The sequence below is a fragment of the Pteronotus mesoamericanus genome, unplaced genomic scaffold, assembly GCF_021234165.1.
Source record: "Pteronotus mesoamericanus isolate MK-2021 breed Mesoamerican mustached bat unplaced genomic scaffold, CSHL_Meso_final contig_164, whole genome shotgun sequence".
NCBI classification, from domain to species: Eukaryota; Metazoa; Chordata; class Mammalia; order Chiroptera; family Mormoopidae; genus Pteronotus; species Pteronotus mesoamericanus.
This window is the reverse complement of record NW_026555065.1, coordinates 21,567,174-21,594,587: the sequence shown is the minus strand read 5'-3', so window position 1 is coordinate 21,594,587 and position 27,414 is coordinate 21,567,174. Positions and strand designations below refer to the sequence as shown.

At 40.5% G+C, this 27,414-nt stretch overlaps 3 protein-coding genes across 5 annotated transcripts in view; 2 read left to right on the top strand and 1 right to left on the bottom strand.

The window, feature by feature from the left end:
- ADAL (adenosine deaminase like) overlaps window positions 1-27,414 on the top strand; it is a 119,216-nt gene that overhangs the window by 21,014 nt on the left and 70,788 nt on the right. The gene's annotated exons all lie outside the window — the stretch shown is intronic.
- On the bottom strand, window positions 1,291-11,690 carry ZSCAN29 (zinc finger and SCAN domain containing 29). 2 transcript variants are annotated; one of them, XM_054565512.1, is made up of 6 exons: window positions 11,150-11,690; window positions 10,199-10,628; window positions 9,516-9,720; window positions 6,813-7,511; window positions 4,870-5,307; window positions 1,291-3,013 (listed from the first exon to the last, which is right to left on the bottom strand). In XM_054565512.1, the coding sequence occupies exons 2-6, from the start codon at window positions 10,514-10,516 to the stop codon at window positions 2,145-2,147; spliced, it is 2,529 nt and encodes an 842-aa protein (XP_054421487.1). In that variant the 5' UTR covers window positions 10,517-10,628; window positions 11,150-11,690; the 3' UTR covers window positions 1,291-2,144. The 2 variants fall into 2 exon arrangements, with proteins under 2 accessions (XP_054421487.1, XP_054421486.1); XM_054565511.1 differs by having other exon boundaries at window positions 11,191-11,690.
- The window catches only part of TUBGCP4 (tubulin gamma complex component 4), a 35,036-nt gene continuing 19,554 nt past the window's right edge, over window positions 11,933-27,414 (top strand). For both annotated transcript variants that reach the window (XM_054565514.1, XM_054565515.1), the window contains exons 1-7: window positions 11,933-12,035; window positions 14,943-15,071; window positions 19,327-19,449; window positions 19,831-19,884; window positions 20,319-20,375; window positions 21,876-21,955; window positions 24,985-25,186. In XM_054565514.1, the coding sequence (XP_054421489.1) occupies window positions 11,958-12,035; window positions 14,943-15,071; window positions 19,327-19,449; window positions 19,831-19,884; window positions 20,319-20,375; window positions 21,876-21,955; window positions 24,985-25,186 (723 nt within the window). In that variant the 5' untranslated portion in view covers window positions 11,933-11,957. The remainder of the gene's footprint in view (window positions 12,036-14,942; window positions 15,072-19,326; window positions 19,450-19,830; window positions 19,885-20,318; window positions 20,376-21,875; window positions 21,956-24,984; window positions 25,187-27,414) is intronic.

The window sequence follows — 27,414 nt, the reverse complement described above, 5'->3', positions numbered from 1 at the left end:
TTCCTAATAAATGTTAGATTCTTTGTACTAGGACCCCTCAACACCAGAACCCTAGTTAATCCCTCATCTAAAACAGTAAACTATGAATTACAGAATATTCTCTCTCTCCACTCATCTCCAAGATCTCATTCTAACCACAGGACTCTGATTAAGTGTAAATGTGGAACAGCTACTTAGCCTAGGCCTTGGCCATCTGTTCACGCTCTCCTTTCCTGACCTGCTAATCAAAGTATCTTCTTAAGATAATGCAGTTTCTGACCCTTATCTTCCATAGGGGCTAATCCACTATAACTGCTCTTTCTTCTTGTCCAGTACCAGCCGGCTATTTACTTATTAGTAAGTACAGCACAGCACCTGAATTACTGTAGATGAGGGGAGCATCACCTCCTCATCTGCCTCTGGCACTCCATGCTTTAGCTAAGGTGATTCTCTGCCTCTGGCACAGCCCATATCACAGTGTCCCTCAGATTTTGTGCTGCTCCAAGCTTTGTTTAACCTTCCTTAGTTTCTCCTTTGACCTCTGCTCTATCTGCACAAAACACCTTGCTCCCCAATATTCCCACTTCTCATCCACTCAGCACTCACTTGAACGTTCATCCCACCCTAATCTACCCAATACACTTCCCTCCTTTGAACACTTCCTGCTTCACAAAGCGTTCCTGAATAAAGAATACCTCCCAGATTTTTCTGAACTCTAATGCAACAGACTTTGATATTTATGCAGTGTTACTACTTAACTTTAAAACTTGCAACTATACATGTATACTTAGTATTTGTCCATGCCAGTGTCATTTTAGATTGTATAGGACAGGGACTATTTGTGCTGTACAGGGCTCACCAAACTATTATGAATATATGGGTAATGAATGCAAAACTATTTAAGATCAAAATTACACTTTGGTGTGAAGAGCTGCTTTTAAAAATAGATGGATACAGTTGAATATATGCATGTGCATGTATTGGCAACTGAACTGACCAAAGATAATCTGTCCTCATCATTAGGGTAAAGAGTTGTTGGCTTGGTCTGTTTTCCCATCCATGGCAATGTGGCAGTGGCTTCAGCTCACTGTAGGTTACTATTGAACACCCATGGGGTATTGAACACTATACTAGGTGTTTGGAGTATGTGGAATATAGACAGTTTCTTATTGATAGCTTTAACTGCTTTCCCAATCACCACATCCAGCTGCCTTGCACTCTGGGCTTCTGGACCACAATGGACAGATGAAATTCAGATGAGATGGAACAGAAAAAAATCAAACTAGAAGCTGTAAATGTAGCATGCTTCTATTCCAGATCTTCTAGGGCTTCGAAGAAACTAAGAAACCCAGGGTTTACACCTAAATATTTATACAAGGTTACATTGTTTCCCCATATAGAACACCTAGGTTCTTGATAAGATTCATAGGTCCGAACCAAGATGGACATTAAACTCTCCTTCAAGGTAAATGAACAGTTCATGACAAATACAGATGCTCCTCTACTTACAATGGGGTTATGTCCAGATAAGCCTGTCATAAATTGAATATTTTGTAAGTCAAAAATGCCTTTAAAGCTACCAAACATCATAGCCTAGCCTACGGTTTCTACTGAAGGCATGTTGCATTCGCTCCATCACAAAGTCAAACTCCTGTAAGTTGAGGGCCATCTGTATTTCATTCTGGGCACAGGCTTAAGTGAGCAGGAAGAGCCTTTTGTTTTTGTACTTCCATTACTGTATAAAGAGCTAGACCTACTCAACGAGAAATCTCACATCTTGTCCCTTAAATGCTGCTGTGATGGGTTTTTCCACTCAAAATGCAGCTGCTTAACAGGATGAGTAAAGAGGGGTACATGTCAGACTCATAGGATCTACTACTATGACCTCTCTATTAAGAAACAACATAGGTACTGAAAGGAAAAGATGTTACCTGTCAGTTCAGATGCAGACATGGAGATGGACTGAAATCTTCCTTTTATCCTTAAGATGACTGCCTTGGGAATTTGATCCAAGAGAAACAGGAACAGTGAGGTAAATCCTAGAGTATTTCCTAAGCTAGTTGGGCACAGAATAGGAGATGGATCTCACTTATTGAAAGACTTTTTCAAACAATTTCAAACATTTATTGAGGCTCTTTATTTTCTTATAGATACTCAGGGGCTTACTACTTAGGCACTGGCTGTGTCAGAAGTTTTTCTCTTGTATGGATTTCTCTGTGCTTATTCAAAGCAGAGCTTTTACTGAAGCACTTGCCACAATCATGACACCCATAGGGTTTCTCTCCTGTGTGGGTTCTATGATGTGCACGTAAGTCAGAACTCTTACTAAAACTCTTTCCACAATCAGGACACACATGGGGTCTCTCTCCTGTGTGTATCCTCCGATGTGCACTAAAATGAGAACTGTTATTGAAACTTTTTCCACATTCTTCACATTGATAGGGCTTTTCTCCTGTGTGCGTTCTCTGGTGAATTATAAGGCTTGAGCTCTGATTGAAACGTTTTCCACACTCACTGCATTGATACGGTTTCTCTCCTGTGTGGATTCTCCTATGGGTGATGAAATTTGAACTGTCACGGAAACTTTTCCCACAGTCAAGACATTTATATGGTTTCTCTCCAGTGTGGATTCTCCGGTGTCTAATGAGGCGTGCACTCCGACTGAAGCTTTTCCCACAGTCAGCACATTTATATGGATTTTCCACTTGATGGGATATCTGATGCATGAGGTGGGAGTTTGGACCAAAGCTTTTGCCGTATCTAAGATATTTATAGGGTCTCTCTCCTAAGTAAGGTCTCTGATGACTTAGAACTTTACATAAACTTCTGTCTGGGAGTGTGGGCTTTCCTCTTCTCTCCCCTGGAGTCCTTTCCCACTGTCTTCCTGATCTACATCCACTCTTACTGCCTTTGCCCTGATTAAGATGCCGGACAATTTTCCTTTCAGACCTTGCAAGTAATGTCCTATGTAGTTGCACTTCCTCAGAAATATCCCGTTTTAGATTCTCTTCATTCTTAAATCCGGCCTCAAAACCTGATGTGAGAATAGAATTTTTAAAGTTATCCATTTCCTCAATTATGTGCCAAGGTAAAGTAAGTATTATATTAGATAATTAAAGATAAAAATTAGTTGTAGGTCCTAAATAATTACCATCTATTAAAATTCCAGTGTTTTCCTCTTACATTTGATAACCTATCATGTGCTTCTCATCTACACAGGGCTAATTAGTATATTCTTCTCTTTCTGAATACCTAGGATCTTCAGAAAATCTCAGTATAACAAGAAAAACCTACCAAATTTAAAACTATCATGTTTATATAGCAAAGACACTTTCTAATGCTGTATTTTTGTGTCATCAGGCCTATTACGGTATTCTAGTTTATGTTCTGTGCCAGTAACTAAAGGTATCAGAAGGGAATGTCCAGGAAAACTCTGGAAAACTTGTATATCCAAAAAGAGTTATATGAGTCCTCTTCTGCTCAAATTCCAATATATGTTGAGAAAAAAATAGGGTAGAAAAATACTTGGTGTCTTTCAAAGAACAAAAGGCCTTCTGACAGAAGATCTTTGCTAGGAAGTGCCTCATTAGAAACATTCTCTTTGCCGATGGAAAGATAATCACTAAATGTTCTAAAAGCACTTATTCTAATGCCCAAGCTAAGCTTTTAATATTCTTCTAAGAACCAAATGCCAGGCTCCCCAGGCCTAGGCTAATGTGAACTTGCAGATACTTGCAAATTTTTAGTTTGAATTTATAGAATTTTCAGATATTTCAGATAAACTTTGGATCCCTAATTTCCTAGACTAAATCTGAACGAAAGAATGCTGAATGTCAGCCTGTATATATACCCTCTAAAGCAATATTTCTACTTACAAGCCAAGTCTTAAGAGATGTCCTGTGAAATAGAAGTTCATCAGGTTAAATGAAATCTCAGAACCTTAAATATGTAAATATGTTTTGTAATCCTTCATGAGGAATATTTAGCAGTTCCTAAACCCAGAGGCATTTTTTAGTGGAATATATTATTACCCCCACGGAACTGATGCTCCATGAAACACTCTTGAAGAATATTCATCTAAAGAACATTTGGAAAAGAAAATTGCCATTTATTGAATACTTATGACATGCCCAAGCATTGTGCTAGGTGCTTCACTAAGGAACTTCACATATATCAGCCTTTTGAAGTAGGTCTTCACAGATAAGTAAACTTACAGGGTTAAATAACTTGCTCTAAGTTACTCAACTTATAAACAACAGAGTCTAGATTCACATACATATACAGGGGTGGGTAAAAGTAGGTTTACAGTTGTGACTATGCCAAAACACAGTTTATTCTTGTATTATTATTATTATATGTCATCTTATTTCATATCTTTACTTATGATTTATCTGTTAGGTAATGATGGCTGGTAATTTAACCTACTTTTGCCCACCCTTGTACAGGTATGACTCAAAAATCAGAATTACTCTTCCTTTTCAAATATATGTATAAAGCAGATATACAGCTGGTGTATAAGCTAAAACTAGAACAAACTAATGAAAATGAACTCTTAAAATCAACTTCATCCTATTATGGGTACATAGAAAATGTTAGCTTTCAGATTTCCTGGTAGTAAACTACCTAGGCACTTAGCAGCTCATTTGTAGATGATAGCAAATTTACAAAATCTGAAACCACTTTGGATTGATGCTGTGTGAGGCAAGTCAAGTGAATAATTTATATCCCCTCACTGAAATGCTTTAATAGCCAGGGGATATGGGGAAGAGAGAGGTGGTTACAAGAAGAATCCATTACAGCTGGGCGTAGAGGTTTCAACCCAATTATTTTTTTCCTAAATCCCACTGCCTCCCCTTTTCTATTTAGGTCTAATAAGTAAAATAATCTTACCACTAGGGCTCTGGAATAAGACTGGAGCACGTGTCATGACAGCCCCTGGGGGTAGCTCAGTATCCTCTTCATCATCAGAATCTTCTGTGGCCTCTTCTGCCTCACTGGTATCCTGCATGGGGCAAGAAGCTGTGTCTTCTTCCTGGAGATCACTGGGTGGGGCAGCATTGTGGGCACTCACCAAAGCATCCATCTCTTCAAAGAAGGGACAGGTCTCTGGTGCTTGGCCATTCTTGACTTTCCGATAGCTTGTTTGTAGGCTTTTAAACTTGGTCCGACATTGCTCTGGTGTCCTAAGGAAGCCATATTCCCATAACCGCTGAGCCACTGCTCCATACAACTGGCTGTTCCGGTGACAGTTCTGGAGGGCTTCGTAAAACTGAGTCTCACTAAGAATTGCAAGATAAGTCTTTGTCTCTTCATAGCCCCAGTGTACACCTGCCACCAGAATAGAAATGTCAATACCGGGGCTTTAGGGCCTCAATTCCTTAATCCTATTAACTGCATCATGAAAGGTGCATATTGCCCAAAGAATGACTCAAAAATCTAACAAACAATCTCTTTTAAAATCACACTGTTGCCTAATCCCTATTATGGCCCTTCTTCACTTGCCACAATCTCAAAAAAAGAAAAAAAGAAAAAGAAAAGCCCAATAACATCAAAGACCTGAAAGGGTACAAGATAAAGGACCTCACAGTCATGCAACTTATCGTTAGGAGAGAACTGGCAGGAGCCAGGAAGAGGAAGGAAGCAGAGCAGACAGCATCTCCTGGCCTGAACACGAGCTAGTGCTGCAGGTCCCACTTGGGCAGTATTTCATCAAGACGATTACAGACCCTGCTCCCTGAAGGTAGCCAAGGAAGAGGGAAAGGAAATTCAAAGAGTCTTCCTCCCACTTGAGAGCCAGCTGGAGATTACATTGCCTCCATTATCCTCCACTCACTGTAAGTAAAGAAGGGGGGAGAATTGGAAGACAAAAAGCAGTGGAAAAGGGTGAAAATTATAGCAGGTGGCACATGTACCACATTTGTGATTTATCTCCATTTATTCTGGGGACAAAAAATAAAAAAGGAAAAAAAGGAAAAAGTAGACAATAGGAAGAACAGAACTAAAACAACATAATATTTAATTAAAAAATGGAAGCAAAAAAACCACTGTTCACTATAACTGTAAAAGATAGAGTCCTTCTGCCATTCCCCATTTTACAGTTCAGAAAACAAACTCTGAAATGGTCAGATAACTGTCCCAGGGTGCTCAGCTGATTAATGGTTAGGATTAGAAACAAAGCCTCCTGGCTCCTTTGGCACCCTTTCCATAACAACATGGTTGTAGAAATTACATCAACAGTAATAAAAGATACTTACAAAACTATTCCACAGGCAAATAGTATTTCAACATAGAGTATTAAACAAGATTTCTTGCTGCAGGACTTCTTCCTCTTAAAATGCCAGCATGTGTTGCAAATCTCATTGAAGAGACTCAGAAACTGTTTTCCCAACTTTGGGCAATCCTTCACTATGCTATTCTAAGTAAAAAGGAAGCTATAATAAACTAACTTTGAGATTTGGGGGAGTAAAAGATAAAACACCAGTTCATAAAAGGTGCTTGATAAATATTAGTTCTTAAAATAGTACCAAGTTTTTTCAGCCTTTAATGATTTTATAATCAGGAAAAAAACATTTTAATAAAGAAATAGAAGCACAGATCCTCCTTTTCAGAACTCTCTTGAATTTGCTGAGTGTATTTCTTTAAAATACCTAAAATTATTCCCTACTTTTATTATCTCACTGACTTTCCCACAGAATGAAATACACGTGGAACTGAGAAGTGCCTCTTTGTTCTCTAAGTGACAAAGCTAGCAGGTGACATTAAGCTTCATGACTCCATATCCAGTCTCATAACTCCTCAAACCTAATTCCAAAAGCCCAAGAAGAAAAGCTTACCACTTTGGCTTCGGAAAAGGACAGGTGCAGTCGAGTTGTTGGGGTCCTGGGGGTTGGCTTTCTGGCACATTTCATCACTGTCAGACTCTTCAGCCATGGCCTCTTCTGCTTCCTCCTCATGCTGCCAACTCCCTGGACCTGGTTCCTCCGTCTCAGCATCACTGCTTGCCAAGCCAGAGTGACAGGCCGCCTCTTCCAGGCCGTTACTGGGCAGAGCAATAACCTGAGCACTCATCAGGGCTTCCATCTCTTCAAAGAAGGGGCAGGTCTCAGGTGGGTGGCCATTCTTGACTTTCCTATAGCTCTTCTGAAGGCCTTTGAACTTGGTCCGACACTGTTCCAGGGTCCGGAGGAAGCCATACTCCCGGAGCCGCTCAGCCACAGCCCCATATACTTGGCTGTTTCGATGACAGTTTCGGAGAGCCTCATAAAATTCTGTCTGACTAAGAATTGCAAGGAGTGTTCTTGTCTCTTCATAGCCCCAGTGCACACCTGCCACCTTCTCATCCTCAAAGCCCCAGTGATCCTGTTCCACCCAGCGTTTTTTCTCTCTCCTGGATGGTAACAGATCAGCATGCATTTGTCTGTCTCCTGTGAGATTGCCTCTTGGGATCTCCTTTTCCTTGGAGCCCAGATCTGGGATCCAAGGCTCTCCTTGCTCCAACTTGGAGACCACACTGGATTTAGGAAATAGAAATCCTGCTTGCAGGGAAGCAAACAAAGGACATCATAGTCTGGACTGATCATTTAAAAAAAAAAAAATCTCTGAGTTCAGACCTGCCTTTTTTATCCAAGAGGCTTATAAACAAAGTGTCTAATATTTTCAGAAAGTTCAGTGTGCTGAATGGGGAAAATAAATGAAACATCAAAAAATGAGAAATAATTGTATTTTCCAGAGCAGGGTGACAAGAGGAAAAGATCTGTTGTATGTTTAGAGCAGATAATTCTGTTCCAAATTGCTCCCTAGCCCCACTGACCACTTGTAGGCAGGTCATGGGCTGGGAAACAGTTGCCTCCTCTCTCTTAGAATTCTCCACTTGGGGCTAGAAAATTAAACTCAGATTTCAAGGAGGCGGGGAGGAGAGGGGAAATCATCTTCCAACTCCTGTTTCCTTCACAGCCACCAAGTTCTAAAGGTTTTTTCCCTTATTATGTCCCCTATTCCTACTGCCACTATCCAAGTCTAGACTGCTCATCTTCTCACAACCCAGATAACTGTAGCAGTCACTGTGCTACCTAGCTCCAGGCTCTTGCTTTCTCAGCTCACATGCTATACTGCTGGACCTTAACCTGAGTGCCTACTATGCACTGCCCATTCATACCACTCTTCCCCTCCTATCCATATTTAAACCATTAATCCAAGCTGTATTTGCCAATGCCCCCCCCATGAAGCCTTCCCTATAGCCCTCCCTCATCTTCCACTCTGCCAAACCCTCTATGCACTCACACAGTTGAGTAACAAGTCATTGTTTAGCAATTGTTTCAGTACAGTTCAGCATATATTTGTTTGCTGTTATGTTCTCAATCATATTATAAGCTCTTTAAAATAGGCATCTTTTCTTATGGCAGAATACCTTGCAAGATGTTGAGCACATGGCAGGTGTTCAAAAACTGATTCATTCTACAAACCTGTGTGTGGCGTTGAGGAATTGTATCTGGATGACTAAACATAGACCATTCCCCAAACTGGCTGAGACGGCTAGCATCTTGACATTAACATCAGAATTCAGAACAACCTCAACAAGTTAAAGAAATAATCGAAGAAAAAAACATAAAATATGGAATTCAACAGAGTAGAAAGTAGAAAAACAAGCTCTACAAAATCACGTATAAGAGTACTACACACAAAGACAATGGGGAAGGCTATGAGAGTTCTGGGAATTACAAAGTGAACAATAGTCATCAAATAATTAGTTGAGCTATACTGAAAGAAAATGTGAAATTCTGAAGTAAAATTCTTACTCTGCCTCAACTTATCAGACTGTCACTGGAATAATATATATAACTTAATTCTCCATAATTGATATTTGGAGAACTTAAAGTTTCCATGGGAGAGTAACAAGAACTGAGTACATCTGAGCCCTGGATGGTGTGGCTCAATGGGTTGGGCATTGTTCTGGAAACCTAAAGGTCCTGGTTTGATTCCAGGTCAGGACACATGCCTGGGTTGCAGGCCAGGCCCCCCAGTTGGGGGTGTGCAAGAGGGAACCAACACGAAAAGCTATCAATCAACGTTTCACACATCGATGTTTCCCTCTCTTCCTCTCTTTCTAAAAATAAATAAAAATCTTAAAAAAACAAAAACTTAGTATGTCTGAATAACGGGGCTTCCGGGGAAAAATGTAAAGAAACAAATACAGTTTATTTCAGAGAAGGAAAATGAGTAAAAGGAAGATGTACTTTCAAGTACAGAAAATAATTTTTATCTAGAAAATACTTGGTATCATCATTACAAAGAGGAACTAAAATGGCTCACAGTTCTGATAAAAACTAGGGAACCATCCTCTGGCAGACTTATCAAAAGAGGACATATAAGAATTCTCACTGCAGCAGAGAGCTAAGCTATATGCCTTCAGAAGGTCCCCAACAACCATATACTCTAATTGCCACTCATTCTGAAATCCCTTTTCCACTCACTATTCCCAAATACTACTTCCCAACTTAGAATGGCATCCTATCTTCCCATATGAATCTACTCCTCACCGCTCCTTTGAAAAGGTCTGAGCTTCTCCTTTGGATTCATCTGCTCCTGTGGTCCCAGGTCTGGGCTTCTTGCCCTCTCTTTCTTGGGTACACCCCTGGACTGGGGTTCCACTGACTCCTGCCGAACACTTAATAACTCTTGTGTTGATTTCATGGGTGTCATCTTCTCCAAGCGCACTTCCTGCCCCTTCACAGAGACTGTGACCTAGAAACAACCCCCATTAATTGTCACTACAAGGTTATAATGAGGGGCATTCCCAGAGGAGATTATTTAATACCCTCCAAAAAGACCACTATCCTTTTGGGACATGGCTAGTAGTGGTGGTGGTGTTAATAGCCAACAAGAGTCATTCTTATTCCATTACTGTTAGTTTAGAGCAGCTGGAACATCCAAAGGAAAAGATCAAAATAGTAAACCCAACTACAGACTAAAAAATAAATCCCTTTTCTTCTCTATTAAATAAAAAAACTGAATCTATTTACTCATGATGACAGGGTGGAAAAGAAACACCCAGCTATCATCTCCTGATAAGCTGTACCTGAAAAAGTTACCTGTTCCAGGACCAGCATAAGCATTACCAAGGGACATTGTACCCCTCTTTAAATCTGTCTGTACCTTCATTTGACCCCTTAGTCTTGCCCCTTCCCAGGCACATACTTCTTAATTCCCCCTCCCTTCTCACCGAACGTCCAGGTCTTCCAGGCTGTCTTTCTAAGTCTTCCACCAGAGCCACAGCCTCTTCTCCACTTTCTGGACATTGCTTCTGTACCCACTTCTGGATCTCCCCAGGTAAGATGGTCAGGAACTGCTCTAGCACCAACAACTCTACAATCTGCTCCTTGGTGTGTATCTCCGGCCTCAGCCACCGACAGCAAAGTTCCCAGAGTTGGCTGAAAGCCTCCCGGGGACCAGCTGCCTCCTGGTAATGAAATTTCCTGAAGCGCTGTTGGAAGGTCTCAGAGTTAGTACCATTCCCTCTCAGAGTGGGTTTGGCCATCATTCACAGCAGAAAGCAGCTTTCCTCCACATAAGGGTCTGGGTTCCAGGGCTCATGCCTATCTTCCCATGTACTTGGATCACCTGCAGATGAGTCTCTCTGTAAGAGTTTCCTCCTAGAGTGGAGAGAGATAGCACTATCAGAAGGAATATACTCATACATCTGAAGTCCTGCCATAGCTGGCCTGACTTCCCATATATATGCTCCATGTGGCCAGCTGAGATAGCACCAACTTCAGGATAGAAAGCCAAAACTGAGCATGGAGAGAAAACTTCCAAAAGCTACATTTCTGGGCGATTTTCCAGGGTGTCATGGAGAAACAGCAGAGAGAAAAAAAAGTAATCTGCTCCTCTTCCCCATCCCCCAAATCTGATCCCCATTTAGCTCCTCTGACCAATGTTGCATAGTGGGTTCGAACCACATGAGACCTGGAGCTCAGGATCTAATGGCAAGTCACCACCCTGCTCAAGGCAACAAAAAGCCTCTGTCCAGCGGGTCGCAGCTGATCTTCCCCAGTACCTCCGCAGTCCTTCCCCAGGCCTCTACGTCCGCCCTGCCCCCTCGAACTCCACACCTACCAATTCCCACCCCAGACAAAACTCAAGTACTGAAAACTGGGTCTTCGCTTTTCCTTACATCAGAAGTACCCGCTCAACAAATATTAGGGAACTACTGACGGGAAACCTCGCGACTGGGAGAAGTTGGTTTTGGCTCCTGAAGCGAGAACAAACGGGCTTGGGAGGAGAGTCGCACTGAGTTGGTGGAGAGAGAGTCCGACGGGGCAGTAGTAATGGGTGGCCTGAGGACGAGCTCGGCTGCTGGCCAGGAGACCCGAGTGCTGCGGAGTTGGCGGGCGCGGAGCTCAGCTCAGGAAGCGGCGGGTGGCGGGGTTCGGCCTCTTTGTCTTCGCTTCCTCCGGCCAGGTCACTCTCGGAGCCGTGGTACAGTGCCCTCCACAGACCTCCGATGGGGCTAAGGTTCTGGATAGCACCCTCCAGCCCACCCCTGGGAATGTCTCTCTTTGGGGTTGTCCCTCAACCCACTCGTATCTCTTCACACCCGCCAGCGTCAAGCACCCGGGGTCGGCCCCAAGCCGGGCTCTCTAGCCTTGTCCAGCTCCCAAACCGGAAGTCCAAGCGGGTGACTGGGGCGCCAGGGCGCATGCGCAAAGTCAGCCACCGCGACTTCTCCGGCGAAGCCTGGGCTGCAGCCAGCGGGTGGGCCCAGTCCGCTCGGCTTACTTCCGGAGCGCGGCGCGTCGACCCTTTCCCCGCTTCCCGTCTACTCTTCCCGCAGCAATTGTTTCGGCGCGTAGCTTCAGGAGGAACCGTCGGTCCCAAGGGCCTGCGCACGTGTTGAGAAGGGAGCGTTGGATTCTGTGGTTGCCTTGAAGGGCTCTGGAGGAAGGAGCGACGCATATAGGGACTCGAGGTCCGCGGGGGTAATGATCCACGAACTGCTCTTGGCTCTGAGCGGGTACCCAGGGTCCATTTTCACCTGGAACAAGCGCAGTGGCCTTCAGGTACTGTCCAGCTCAGAGCGCGGGAAGTGGCGAGCTCAGAGTGGGTAGACCTGAGCCGGTGCATGGGGGAGGAGTCTAACGTACCTAGGGGGCAGGGTTTGCAGGGGCCTTGGGGGCGGGAGGCGTGTCCCTGGGCTTGTGACTGGAGGGGCCTAAGGGAGACTAACCCACAGTGAGAGGGTTGGCCTTCGGCTGGGAAAAGCAGGGCAAACCCAGAATGGCCCCGCCGTCAGGGAGGGAGAGGGAGACCCGGACCCGGCCTGAAGTTGAGGCGTTTGAGCGAGTTTCTGGGGAACTGAATGTAAAAGTGAGGGAGGCACTTTCTCCTATTTCCACTCTGGCACTCTGCTTTAAATTGAGTTTCGAAAGCTAGACCAACTACACAGCGTTTAACATACAATAAGGGCTCAGCCAATTTTGCTGAATGAAAAAATGAATGAGAGTGTGTTTCTCTCATGTCTCCTTTCTCAGGAAATTTCTGCACTAGGAGAATTTGGAAGGGGGGCCTTCGTGTAACCAGGAGTGTGTGAGGAGGAATCTGAATTACTCTTTTCCATTTCTGCTTCCAGTAATGTTATCTAATCCTCTCCGTAAGTTAGTAACTAGATATTGTTAGCTCCAGTTGACATACAAAGGAGCAAACTGAAGCTCAGAGAATTTTATGGTGGCTAGTCCTGGTAATAGCAAGATTTGCATATAGCTTTGTCTGATGACAAGGCCATGCCTATTCCTATGAGAATTGGCAGCATAGCCTGGGGAAGAGCAGAAAAATAACATTCTTTAGTCTCTAAAACCTGTAAATCAAAGCAATTCCTCTTACTCATTTTCCCCTATAAAACTAGCACAATGCCAGGCATATAGGAGGAAAGGGCCCAAGAAGTATTTGTGGGTGCTTTATGACCTGAAGAAAAAGAGACAGGAAAGAGAGCTACCTATCTTTCTTATAAAAAAGTTTCAGTCAGAGATTTTCTTCCTTAAGTTCTCAGCTTTAAAGTCATCTCCTCAGAAAACTTTTTCTGACCATCTTTTATGTATCCTTCCCTTATGCCATTATCCTCTATCCCAGAAACTTACTTATTTCCCTTATAGGATTTACCACAATTCACAATATTTATTGTTGTTACCTGTTTCTAGTCTTTCTCTCTCACAGATTGACCATGGGGGCAAAGATCACAGTGGTCTTCATAGATGTACCAGAGCAACTGGCACAGTTTCTGCCAGAGTAGGTGTTCAGATACTTATGCACGAAAAGGCCACCAAAACCAGAAAATACTGCATACTTTCTGCAGAGCAATGGTTTTCAATCCTAAAAAGGAAAGACATTTTGACAAATGCTACAATATGGATGAAATTTGGAGATACTACTAAGTGAAATAAACCAGTCACAAAGCACAAATATTGTGATTCCACTTATTTGAAGCACTTAGAGTAGTGAAATTCATAAAGAGGAAATAGAAGGGTGGTTGCCAGGAGCTATGGGGGGGGGGGGATAGGGAATCTTCGTACAATGGATACAGAGTTTCGGTTTGGGAAGATGAAAATTATCTGGAGATGGATGGATGGTGGTGATGGCAGCACAACAATGTGAACACACAATGCCAAGAATTGTACACTTAAAAATGGCTAATATGGTAACTTTTATGTATACTTTGCCACCATTTTTTTGAAAAAGTTAGTTGAATGGATATATTCTCCCACTACTTTTTTCTACTTGAACTGCTGTGTAACCTTTATATGGCATACTAAGCTATCATTTGGCTATCATTTAAATTAAAAATACAAATAAAAATATGGATACTAAATGTATATGTACAGTTATAAGGTGCTTTTACAAATTATAGTATGCTACATTTATTTACATTTTTATTGAAATGAAAACAAGATTTAAAATTTCATAAAGAATTTATAAATCCTAAGAATATGTTTGAGAAACTCCTGAAATTTGCTAAAGACTTTGCTAACGACAGCTTTGTTGCAACCAGGTAAGAAACCTCATATCTTTAAAGAATGTCTCTGAAATGTTGCATAAGAAACAGATAGGCCCTGGCCAGGTGACTCAGTTGATTAGAGTATTTTCACAATATGCCAAGGTTTAGGGTTCAACCCCCAGTCATGGTGCATATAAGAATCAACAATGAATGCATGAAAAAGTGGAACAACAAATCAATCTCTCTCTCAAATCAGTAAATAAAATTTTTAAAAATATGTATTTTTTTGAAAAAGAAACAGGTATAGTAGCTGCCTCTGAGGGGAGGTTGACTTATTTTTTTTTTATTTTTTTATTTATTGATTTTAGAAAGGGGGGAGGGAAAGTGAGAAACATTGATGCATTTATTGATTGATTATTTTTTAGAAAATTTTTTTGAATTGATATTAGAGGGAGAGGGGGAGGGAGCCAGAAACATTGATTTGTTGTTTCACTTATTTATGCATTCATTGGTTGCTTCTTGTGTGTCCCTGGCTAGAGGTTGAATCCACAGCCTTGACATATCAGGACAATACTCTGACCATCTGAGCTACACAGCCAGGGTTCATTGGTTGATTCTTGTATGTGTCCTGACCTGGGATGGAACCTGGAACCCTGGTGTATGTGGACAACGCTATAACCAACTTAGCTCCACGGCCAGGGTGAGGTTGACTTATTTTTTAATGTACAACATTTTGTATTGTTTGAATGTTTTACTATGTGTTATCACTTATTTCAGTAAAGAACTAATTAGGTTGAGGGTGGGGAACAGCACCTTTGTAGTGGGTTTGAAAATTCTTTTGTTATCAAGAACTTACCAATCTTAAATGGGCATTTTGAAAAGGGAAATGATAAATAATACAAAACATTTGAAGGACCTCAAAGACCAGCATGTAGTGAATTACAGGCATCAGTGTTTTCAGCCTGCTTCCCTCCTACAGGTGTCACAGGACTTCCCATTTCTCCATCCCAGTGAAACCAGTGTCTTGAATCGACTCTGCCGCCTGGGCACAGACTATATTCGCTTCACCGAGTTCATTGAACAGTACACAGGCCATGTGCAGCAACAGGTAGGTTCCTGTCTTCAGGGAATATACACCTCCAGAGGGAGGGAACTATATCAAGCTTTTAGTGAATCCACTGGTAATTCATGTGAAATAAGTCACAAGAAGTTATGAATTTCTCATCACTGGAATTATTCAAGTGAAGGCTAGAGGTCCATACCTCACATAAGGGGAAAATATACACAAGGACTAATTTAGGCAGATTGGTGTGAGAGAATGTGTTTTGCCTGAGTTTTAAAAGGCCGGAATTAAATTATTTTGAGCTAGACCAGAGTCCCAGTTCCAGAAGTGAAAACATAAAGCATTATTTCAAATTCTATTGCCACTCTGCTTCTATCTTAGTCACATAGAGGCAAGCAACTAAAATCTTTTGGTTTCATTTTTAAAATTTGTAAATAAAAGAGTTAAACCAGAGAAGGTGCTTGGCACATAGTAAGTACTTAATAAATATTATCCATTATTATGAATTAATTGGAAGTCAGTGTAGAAGTCAAGAATTTGTGTCCTGTGTCATCACTTACTGGTCATAGACTGCTCAGCAGTAACTTAATTCTCAGTAACTAAGGTTCAGTTCTCTTATCTATAAAATGGGGATAATAGATAGTGCATTTGTCATAGGGTTGTGAGGATTAAACAAGGTAATTCATGTGAATGCCTGGTATATCGTAAGGACTCAGATTTTTTTAAAGAGATATTTTCAAGTTTTCTTTATTTTTAGCCATCTGTAATTCTTATTAGTGGTAAGTAAAAAGACTGCTGAATTGTATGACTGATACAGTGATGACTATTTTCCAGTTGAAAGAATGATTCTGATTTAGGGAAAAGGTGGGGACTTCAATGCAATCAATACCTGTGGCCCCAGAGGGTAAATTGGTTATCAGGCCTTTGGTGTGTCAACTGATGGCTGTTGATGCCAATTCAGTGACAGCAAGAATCCATTATTTGGGGTGCAGTGAAGGAGAACACCTTATTCAGTGAGAAACAGCTCAATTGTTATACAGTACAGCTGTGAAAATAGCACGGCTATATAACAGAACTGGGGCCAGGCAGCCCTGAGGCTGGGCCCCTCTCCGGCTACACAGCTCTCCTCTGATTCTTGATGATCTGCTTTGCACTACACTGGTCTGCTCCACTCTGCTCTGGCAAGACGTCTTCCCTATTTCAGCTCAGCCAGGGAGAAGCAGTCTGCAGTCCTCAATGGAAAGGGAAAGTTGGAAGGGAACTGGCTTAGATGGACGGAAGTCCATGTCCCCATCCCTCCTGAGTCCATTCTCATGCAAATGAGAGGTCCGAATCCTTGAAGTTTCATTGGCCCAAAAGGCACTGGCCTGATTAGTCAGAATAGAGCCTCAATTCTATTGGTTAAAATAGGATTGCAGCAAACTTTTACAAAGGCTGGCTTAGATGGCAGAAATACAGTTCCAGAAGGCAGTTCAGCTCAGGCTTCTTTGAAGTTCAGTTTGTGTGAGAGGCTCCTGTGCAGAAATGGCCACTACCCTGTTTTTGTTTTTGTTTTAAATTTGAGCCTGGTTAGCCACCGGGAGCTCTTGTTAGTAGATGCCTTTTTTTCTCAGGGTTCACAGGTGGTAATCTGTGGGGCAAAGGAGTTGAAGGATAACACCTTATGTTTTCCAACTCTGGGATAGGGATTCTGGTTCACTTAAATTGATTTCATTGCAGAGAAAATATATAAGCTAAACATGAGCTTAAAATCTAATCAATGTGGGGTTGGTAGGGCAGGAGAGAATAATTGCGGGGGGGAATGGGAAAGACTGTAACTGAACAACAATAAAAATATAATTAATGATAGTTTGCTATGAAATCATATTAAGAAAGCATATTTATAAAGGGGTAGGATTGAGGGTGGGAGGTATGGTGGGATGGGGGAGGCTGGTGAGGGGAGAGTGGAGACAACTGTGCTTGAACAACAATAAACAATTATAAAAGTTGAAATCTATACATTATATTAATATAGATGAACCTTACACCTATATTAATGTAATGATGTATACATACTATATCATTAATATAGACATATATTATTAATATTAATATTGATTTTTTGTATATAACACCTAAAAGAAAAAATCTGCTCACATTTGTGTGACTGTGGGTTTCATCTTATATGATATGTGAATTCTTACTTTCCCAATTTTAAAGATATCTGTAGTACCTCTTTTTTTGGAAAAGTAAAAAGCATACTCATTTTCTCTTTTATTTTGTCATAAATGAAGATAGTTAGATCTCTGCAATGACACAAGATCAAAATAGAAATGACTGTAAATTGATCTGGTCTATTTCACCATATGCCCATGCTGTTCTTATTATAGGAGAGGGGACTCAAAAAAAAACAACCCAGAATTATCTTCTGGAAGGTGGGCTCCTAGTAGTACAGGCTTCCCCCAAATAGGTGATTTTTCTAGGAACCCATCTGTATCAATGTACCAGCTGGCATTGTTGTGAGGCTGTGTTCCACTTCAGTGATTTTTTTTTTTCTGAACACTCTTTCAACGCATTTGCCCATTCACGATGGGTGATTTACAGGCTCACCTGCCCACACCATGCTGAGTGTTCAGCAGTTTTTGATCAAAAATGGTGTGACCCCAGTACCCCACCGCTCCTATTCACCCAATCTCACCTCAAGAGACTTTTTTTGTTTCCCTGGGTGAAAAGAAGTCCTCAAAGGGAAACATTTTGCCTATGTGGAAGAAGTAAAATAAAAAATGGCAGAAGCACTAAAAGGCATCAAAATCGATGAGTTAAAAAACTCTTTTGAGCAGTGGAAAATACATCTCAATAGGTGTATTGTGCCAAATGGAGAGTACTTTGAAGGTGACTGAAGTTTAAACATGTAAGAATAATACACAATTTTTTATAAATAAATTCTGGCTTTTTGAGGTCCCTCCTTGTAGCTGTACATTTATCTCCAGGAACTACTAGTATCCTTTGCAGTATCCTTCGACTCCACTGTGCCTTATAAACCCTGAGCCCAAGCTTCCTACCACATTTGTTGCTGAATTCTGCTAGTGTATCTACCACTACCAGAGCCTGATCATCCAAATCAGTACAGAGCCAGAGAGGCTAGTCATGGTGACCTCTAGTTTAACTGTTAACCACAATTCCCTATATAGAGCTACAAGAAGAAGCTCTTACAAAAAATTGCAGGTTGCCTGAAAGGCAAGCCATATTTGTAAATAGCCTGTTAGTGAGAGTTTCATAACTCCCCACGTTGTCAGATTCATGTTCAGATGAATTGCCATGCCAGGCAGGAGAGGGGATGTTAGAATGAGGATTGAAGTCATTTTATTTATTCAGTAAATACTTGTCCTCTGTTCAGAGAACTATGGTAAGAACTAAAATACAAAGGTAAATAAAATGTGGAACCTTGCTTCATGAAACTTTTGGTATAGTGACAAGAGTACAATTCCAGCACTAAATTGAGATGCTATGAAAGCAACAAAGGGAGAAGCTATTAGCTATTAGTTCCCTAGGGAGAGTTAGGAAGAAGGGCTTTGCAAAGAAGAGATGCTTGAGGTGGGTCCTATAGGAAGAATAGGTATTTGTCACAAAAATGAGTGTAGTTATAAGCAGAACACATCCAAATTCACGGCCCGGAAAAATAGAACCAAGGCACAATTTAGTAACCTGTGGGTAGTTTAGGAATGAAGATGTGAAGTTGTAAGCAATAAAAGAATTTTGAAGAGCAGAAAGGGCCAGAATGCAGAAATCATTGAATGCCAGGTAGCGGAATTTAGATATCCTGGGGCAGTGTGAAGCCCCCAAAAGGATTTAAGCTAGAAGTTACAAGATTAAAATTGAGTTGTAGAAAAATCCCCACTGATATGGAGTACTACCTGGTTGTAACATCTGGGCCCCTTGAAAAATTAAAATACTCGTTTTAGCCCTGCCAGGGTAGCTAAAGGTTGTGGGTTTGACCCCTGGTAAGGGCACATACAAGAAGCAACCAATGACTGCAGAAATAAGTAGAATAACAAGTCTATATTTCTCCCCCTCTGTCTCGCTGTCTCTCCCGACACCTGCCCCACTTCCTCTAAAATCAATAAGTAAAAATATTTCAAATATATTACAGTTTAAAAGGTCATAACTCAAAATCTGTCTCTTTATTTGGATTTTCCTCTCACTGAAGCACTGTTCTGATATGGAATTATTCAGCCAAAAACAATACCGCTAATAAAGGGTAACGTCTTCCTCAGGTTTTAGGGTCTGAGCTGAGAGATGATTTTTCTTTGTTTGATTTCAGGATCACCATCCATCTCAGCAGGGCCAAGGCGGGTTACATGGAATCTATCTAAGGGCCTTCTGCACAGGACTGGACTCAATTTTGCAGCCTTATCGACAAGCACTGCTTGATTTGGAACAAGAGGTGAGAGGGGACATATGGGAACAACACCTCTGGGACAGCAGAGTAAGCCACGTTTTTGAATTTGAAATTCCCTTTGATATGGTCAGGTAATTAGAAGTAAGCTAGTTTCTGTGCGGCTGGGGAGTACAGTGTATTCTCTGTGGTTGTCCAAGCCATGGTCAAAGTGGTGTGCAGATCATGGCAAAAGGAGTGAGTATATAAGAGCTCTATCTTTGATTTTATCGCCTGAAAATCAGAATTAATAATCTTCTATAAATCATCAATTCTCAATAGCCTAAAACTAACACTACGCTCATTCTCAGATTTCCTTCTAGTTTTCATAGATCAAGTAAATTCAAGATATTTTGTATGGACCTCTAATCACAGTGTTTTTTGTTGCAGTTCCTGGCTGACCCCCATCTCTCCATATCACATGTCAATTATTCCTTAGATCAGGTATGCTGCTCAAGTGACAAAATGCCTTGGAATCTGTTAATATTGGGGTAGAATAATATAACTTAGGACATTTTTTGAGAACTTTTTTCCTTCTGGATTTAGAACCCAGAATTGTATATTTTATATGCTTTCCTAGATCAGAACTGTTTGGAAAGTTCCAAATTTAGTTAAAACTTAATGTCTGATCTTACTGCTCTAAATTGACCTCAGTGTTGATGATTATGCTAGCCTCAGAAATAGAAACTGCTTCTATCTGCCATTCTCTTTCTATTTGCCACCAACACCTATCAAATTCCTTTAAGATAGTGGATCTTGGCTGGTCCATGATATTGCCATCTTTATGTTAAGTGGGACTATTTAGAAATAAAAGCATTTCCTAAAGTAATTTTTTCCTTGTATTTGATAGACCCTCCTAATTATTCTCTACTTTGCAGTTCCAGCTCCTTTTTCCCTCTGTGATGGTTGTAGTAGAACAAATTAAAAGTCAAAAGGTGAGAACTATCCTTTTTCATTTTGCTCTGGTAAGCAACAAGGAAATTCTCTTAATTAACTTTGCCTTGCATTATTTTTTTTTGAAGACCCTAGATTCTAGTAGTTTTTACTAATTTATTTATTCAACAATATCTGCTTGGGTATTATGCTGTGTCAGGAATGCAAAAATAAATTATGACTTTACCTTTAGCACCCCTTGGTCTAGAAGATGAGGGACATTTTAATAGCCATACCCCAGAAAGCTGCTGGGTAACAGAAAAATGCTATGGATATTTAAAAGGTGACAGCTTTTTGCACTAAGGATTGGAACTGTTGGATATGGATCTTAAGGAAGAGCTAAAAGTTAATCCTTAGGAAAAAAGAAAGTAATAGTTTTATGTTAGGGTACTGACAGTTTTCTGAGAATTAGACCATTGGGTAAAACCCAGATGTTTATTAGTTAAATATGTCAATTTTCATCACACATTTTTATCAAATGCATTGAAAAGTGGGGCCTAAGAATTTATATTTCTTGTAAGTTCCTAGGCGCTGCTGCTGCTGCTGCTGCTGGAGGTGGGGTTGGATGGAGAGGGGTGGGGAAGCTGTAGAGTTCATACTTTGAGAATAACTATTGTGATATTGTGGTTTATAATAAGAATATATTTTTGGTCTTCATATTGTTTCTGGCACAGAGTCCTCAAAACCCTTGGAATTTCCTAAGTGTTAAGAGTGATAATGTTGTCTTGATATTCATAAGAAATCCCTGTCAACCACACTTCAGTTGTTAATGGGTTGACTTTTGGACAGCACTTAAGGATGGGGACTTGTTGCCAGGGGGACCAACCTTGTGATTGGAGGGTTGGAACTTTCACCCCCAACCTCTGGGTGTGAGGGAGGGCTGGAAATTGAGTTGTCACCAGTGCCCAGTGATTTAATCTACTGGGTCTATGTAATGAAGCTTCTGTAAAACCCCAAAATGGCAGGGTTTGGACAACTTCCAGTCTGGTGAACCAGAATGATTCTATGTATTTTCATCTGGTGGTTGATTTGTACCATTTGATATCCTTGTTCACAAAACACCTGTGATCAAGTGATAACCGTGTTTCCTGAGCTCTGTGAGTCACTCTAGCAAATTAATTGAACCCAAGGAATGGATTGTGGGAGCCTCTAATGTATAGCCAGTTAGTCAGAAGCACAGCAACAACCTGGGCTTGTGACTGGCATCTGAAATGGAGGATGGTCTTGTGGGACTAAGCCTTTAACCTGTGGAATCTGATGCTATCTCAGGGTACACTCAGAATTAAGTCAAAATGTAGGACACCCCTGCTGGTGTCCAAGAATTGCTTGGTGGTATGAGGAAAACCGCACACACATTGGAATTGTAGTCAGAATCGGAACTATACCTAGATCTTATGAGGAAGTTTATCCTGATCCTCTGCTGGATTGAATACAGAATATGAGTTTGTGCTACATGAACTATTAAAATGGAATACAATTTGAAAAGGCTGTATTTTCCACAGATTCATGGTTGCCAAATCCTGGAAACTGTATATAAACACAGCCGTGGAGGTTTGCCTCCTGTTCGAAGTGCACTAGAAAAGTAAGTCATGATTCAGTTAGAGGTTAGGGGTCCAGGGGAGGGGTGGTCAAGTGACTTGACTGTGAACATGTTTTACTTTCAGGTCATCTCAGGTTTCCCTCTGGGGAAGGGTATGACCAGGATAGAAAAGATCCATGAGCAAGGAGTGCATGTAATCCTTATGGTGGCTCAGAAATTGCAAAAAAAAAAAAACCCAAAAACCAAGGTTATAAAGTACTGAGTGTCAAAGCTAGAATCTAGTTGCCTAGATGCCCTTGAGGCCATACTTTAAATTTTTGGATCTCATCATCTTGGGAGAATTTCCATTACATGTGCCAGATAATACCTAGCTATGTCTAAACTTGTATATTTTGAGTCGCTGGTATTTTCACATTGAGGTCCTTAAAAATGTTTATACTTTATAATCCCATAATGCCACTCTTAGGAATTCCATCCTAACAGAATTTTTTAAAAGAAGAAAATAACCATATGCACAAACATTATTCATTGCAATGTTGTATAGTATATCAAGAAATTAGAAAATCACCAGCAGCACAAGAAAGCTGAATAAAGATGTAGTCACTTGATAGACTATGATGTCATTAACACTGTAAATGCTATAACAACATGTAAAAATATTTTTTATAATGCTAATTGGAAAAAAAGCAAAATTATGTCTGATAACAACTATATTAAATGTATACAGAGTTTCATCAAAGATTGTTCTTTTTTTTTAAAGATTTTATTTATTTTTAGAGAAGGGAAGGGAGGGAGAAAGAGAGGGAGAGAAACATCAACACCTGGTTGCCTCTCAAGTGCCCCTTACTGGGGAACCTGGCCCACAACCCAGGATGTACCCTGACTGGGAATTGAACCAGCAACCCTTTGGTTCACAGGCCAGCTCCCAGTCCACTGCGCCATACCAGCCAGGGCAAAGACTCCTTATTTGGTCTTCCTAGTCTCCTCTTCCTCCTCATTTTTTGAAAAGAGGGTGTGGGACACCCTAGCTGGTGTGGCTCAGTGGATTGAGCACCGGCCTGCAAACCAAATGGTCACTGGTTCGATTCCCAGTTAGGGCACATGCCTGGGTTGCAGGCCAGGTCCCCATCAGGGGGTGCATGAAATATAACCACACATTGATATTTCTCTCCCTCTCTTTCTCCCTCTCTTCCCCTCTCTAAAAATAAATAAATAAAATCTTTAAAAGAAAAGAGGGTGTGGAGGAAAAAACAGGGTGTGGCATTGATTTCAAAACTGGAATCAATGATCTCCAAGGCCCCTCAGAACTCTTAACAATCTCCACTTTAATTACTGCACAAGTAAGTAGTCAGAAGAGCAGGAAATTTTCCAGAATATTCTTTAAGGACTTAATTCTCTATTACTGTGCTTTTTTTCCCTAAAAGAAGTGAATTTTGATTATAGAAAATGAGGACATGCAGAGAGGAAATAAAAAAATACCTGTAGTCACAGTCTCTTGAGATACCCAATTCAACTTCTGCTGTATATCCTAGTTTCTCTCTACATAAATATACTGTATAGTTTTATATATTGAATATATAATGTTATATAAATACTATGATATATACATGTTTGTTACATATTTGCAGGGACCAAATTTTACTGACCACATACTATGATGTGCAAAATTTAACTGCCTTTCTATTTAATTTCTTAAAGAGCAATTCCATTAAATTAGCATTCTACAAATAGCAAACTTCATCTCTTTCAGTTTCTTTTTCTTCCCAAGTTATTTTGAAAAATTTCAATTCTACAAAAATGTTGAAAGAACTATGCAGTAAACACCCGTAGAGCCTTTAATTTCACCAGTTAACATTTTGCCACCTTTGATTTATCTTTTTCTTTCTTCCTCTATGTAAACTCTGAGATATATATGTAAATATATGTATAAACACACACACACGCATGCTTACCACAGTTTTTTGGTGAATGATTTGTAAGTGGTCACAGATACCATAACACTTAACCCCTTAATATGTTAGCTTGTATCTCTTTAGAAAAAGGTCATTCTCTTATATAACCTCAACACCATATTATTCCCAAGAAAGTTAACATTAACTCAACAATGTGATATGCAAAATACATCTGAATTTCATCAGTTTACCTCCAAAAGTTCTTTATAGCTGTTCTTTTTTTTGCAGTCCAGGATCCAATCAGTGTTCACACATTGCATTTGGTTGTCATGTCTATTTAGTCTCATTTAATTTGGAATACTCCCCTTCATTGACTTGTTTTTAAAAAATCTTTGATGACTGACATTTTAAGAGTTCTGACCAATTGTCTTGAAGAGTGTTCCACAGTCTGGATTTTTCTGCTTATCTCCTCACGATTATATTTGGGTTAAACATTTTTTGCAATAGTGCTACATGAGTCATGTTATTTCCTATTGCATCATTTTGTAAGGCACAGAAAGTAAGTTTGTCCCATTACTGGTGTTGTAAAGTTTGCTCACTTGATTGAGGGACGTTTTCCTCTTTGTATTTAATATGTTATCTGGGAGTGATCCTTTTAGGCCACGTGAATATCCCATTCTCCAACAACCTTTCTGCATTGTTTTAGTTTCTGCATTTTGTTGGATAATAACAGGCAGGTATGCCTGCCTGTTACATATCGACTCTACTCTTCCTGTGTGATTCCAACAAAAATAAAACAAATTTAATACTGTGTTAGCCAAAGAGGTATTCCTATAAGTCCACTTAATTTTAACAGGAGTACCTGTGTTAAAACTTATATTACACAAAAGGAGGAAAGAAAATGTGCTTCTCCTAAAAGACTATCAGAACATTCACTGAACATTTCAGACTTCAGTATGGAGGCACCAAGTTGGGAAATTTAATCAGTTAGTCCAGCCACAAACATTTACATTAAAATACCACAATTGTTTTTATCTTAGTTGGTCATTTCCCTTGACTCATCAACCTCTCAGGTGTCTGTTTATCCTGTAACAGTTTAAAGTATGTCCTCTGTGCCATTGTGGGGCTTAGTGTTCTTTAAGTGGACTTCTAAAGCTCTTGCTTTTTCTCCCAACTCAGAATCCTGGCCGTGTGTCACGGGGTCATGTATAAGCAGCTCTCAGCCTGGATGCTACATGGACTCCTCTTGGACCAGCATGAAGAGTTCTTTATCAAACAGGGTCCATCTTCTGGTAATGTCAATGCCCAGCCAGAAGAGGATGAGGAGGATCTGGGTATTGGGGGACTGACAGGAAAACAGCTGAAAGAGCTCCAGGACTTGGTGAGAGCACAGCAAGAAGCCTAGCATACTCTTGCCAGGAAGCAGAAAAAACTACAGCTGAATGTTCTTTTGGTGATCCTTCCACTCCGCTCCAAGTTCATCAAAGCCAGGGCACCTTCCGTAAACTCTTTAGATATAAATGCTTGTCTTTATGTTAGCTTAATACTTTAAAACTTAAACTTAATGCCTAACTTAACGTGAGACTACAAAACAAAATACATTTGTGAGGTTCCTTTTGTTTCCCCTTTTCCCAATATATGCTTTTAAGAGGTTAATAATAAATCTTGTTCCTTATGGTAGTCTTGTAGCTACCCTGTAGTATTTAAATGCAGTTTGGAGTTTTGATTAGACTTCCCAAAGTCTTCTCTTGTCCTTATTCATCCATTCATCTATCCTGTTACAACATTTTATCAAATGCCTGTTATGTGCCAGGCACTGTTCTAGGTGCCACACCTACATAGACAAATAATATGTAGTAGTCCCTGTCCTTAAAGAGCTTATAGTTTAGTGGAAGATATAAGTAAACAGTAACATCACAGTGTACTAAGTGCTCTGGAAAGGATAAGTACAAGTGTTCTCAGAACTTGGCCTTAGAGTAACTAGAGAAGGCTTTTCAGTGGAATATATGGCCAAATTGCAGAGTTTGGGAGGAGAGGTCAAGAAATGGTCCAGGCATGTGTGTAAATGTTTCAGGAAGGATGTATGTAAAGTACAGAGCCCATGATGGCCATGACTCATTTGGGGAACCATTAGTAATTCAGTTGAAATGGTTAAGTAAAGACTGAAGTATCATATAAGGGACAGTAGAGGAGGTGGGGGAAGTGGCAATCAATGAAGCTGTTGAGTTAAGCAGAGGTAAGATCATGAAGGCCCTTATAAACAATGGGAAGGAGTTTGGACTTAACTCTGAAAAGAGCTGGGAGCCAGTGAAGAATTTTAGGCAAGAGGTTAATACAATCAGACATTATGATAGATCACTCTGGATATGTGGGGAATCATTTATTTTTTTAAAAAATCAAGATTCACTGTAGGTAGGTCAGTTAGGAGAATGCCGAGGACACTTAGGTGAAAAATAATAATGGCCTAAATCAAGGGTGTTAACAGTAAATAATAGAGAAAATAGAGTCTTGAGAAAGATTTAGGGAGTAGAAAGTAGGTCTTAGTGGTTGATTGGATATGGGTCCAGGGGGAAAAATCAAGGATGATACCTAAGTGCCTGCGTTCAGCAGCTAGGCAAGCAGTGATGATAACTATGTATTGCTCGTATTGGAAGAAAGAAGATGGGTCTAATTTTGGACATGTTGCACTTAAGGTGACATGTAGGAAATGTCTAGTGGGCTGAGGCTAGAGCTCATGAGAGCAATCTAGCTTAAAGGTAAAGATTTAGAAGTTATCAGCATTAGAAGTATTTAATCTGGGGCCCACATAGGACTTCAGGAGGTTCTGTGAAATGTATGTTTGTATGTATATCTGGAAGCTTTTATAATTATGGAGAATCCTGTGATGCAACAAGACAAAATATCTTATGGTGAAAAAGTCAGCCACTAAAGATGTGATTGTTGTTGAAGAGGATGGAGAGCAAAAGGAACAGGGTTTGGAATAGTGCCCAGAGAAATACCAGCTCTGAAGCCCAAAACAAAGAGGGCAAACAGCAGAGATCAAAGCCAGGATCACTGAGTCTGTTGGAACTAGATATGGGTCAAATCAAAAGCAAGTCAGGGAATGAGGGTGCTGAGTGATCGGGTAGTGGGCATCTGGGGCTTTTTGGGCTAGATCAGTGGTTCTGAGACCTCACTGTTCATCAGAATCCATTTTAATCACACTGTTAAAATGGATTGCTAGGCCTCATTGCCCAGTTTTTCTGTAGATCTGGGAAGGGGCTTGAAAATTTGCATTTCTAACAAGCTCCCAGTGAAGCTGCTTTTGTTGGTTCAGGAGCCACACTGAGAATCGCTTAGCTATATGACTTGGGGCTGGTGTAAGAGCTGGGCAGAGCAGAAATATACACAAGATAATAAAATCATAGATGTGTAGACTTGGAAAAAATACAGACCAATTATTCCATGATACAAGTTAGGAAACAGTTCCAGATCTACTGCACAAGCTTTTACAGTAGTAAAGGCAGAGTGTGGACAAAAATCCTAATGTTAAAAAAAAAAGTTCCCACCATGCTCTCCTGCTGCTTGAAAATGGAGTATATCTCTCTAATACTAGTAACTTAAAAATTA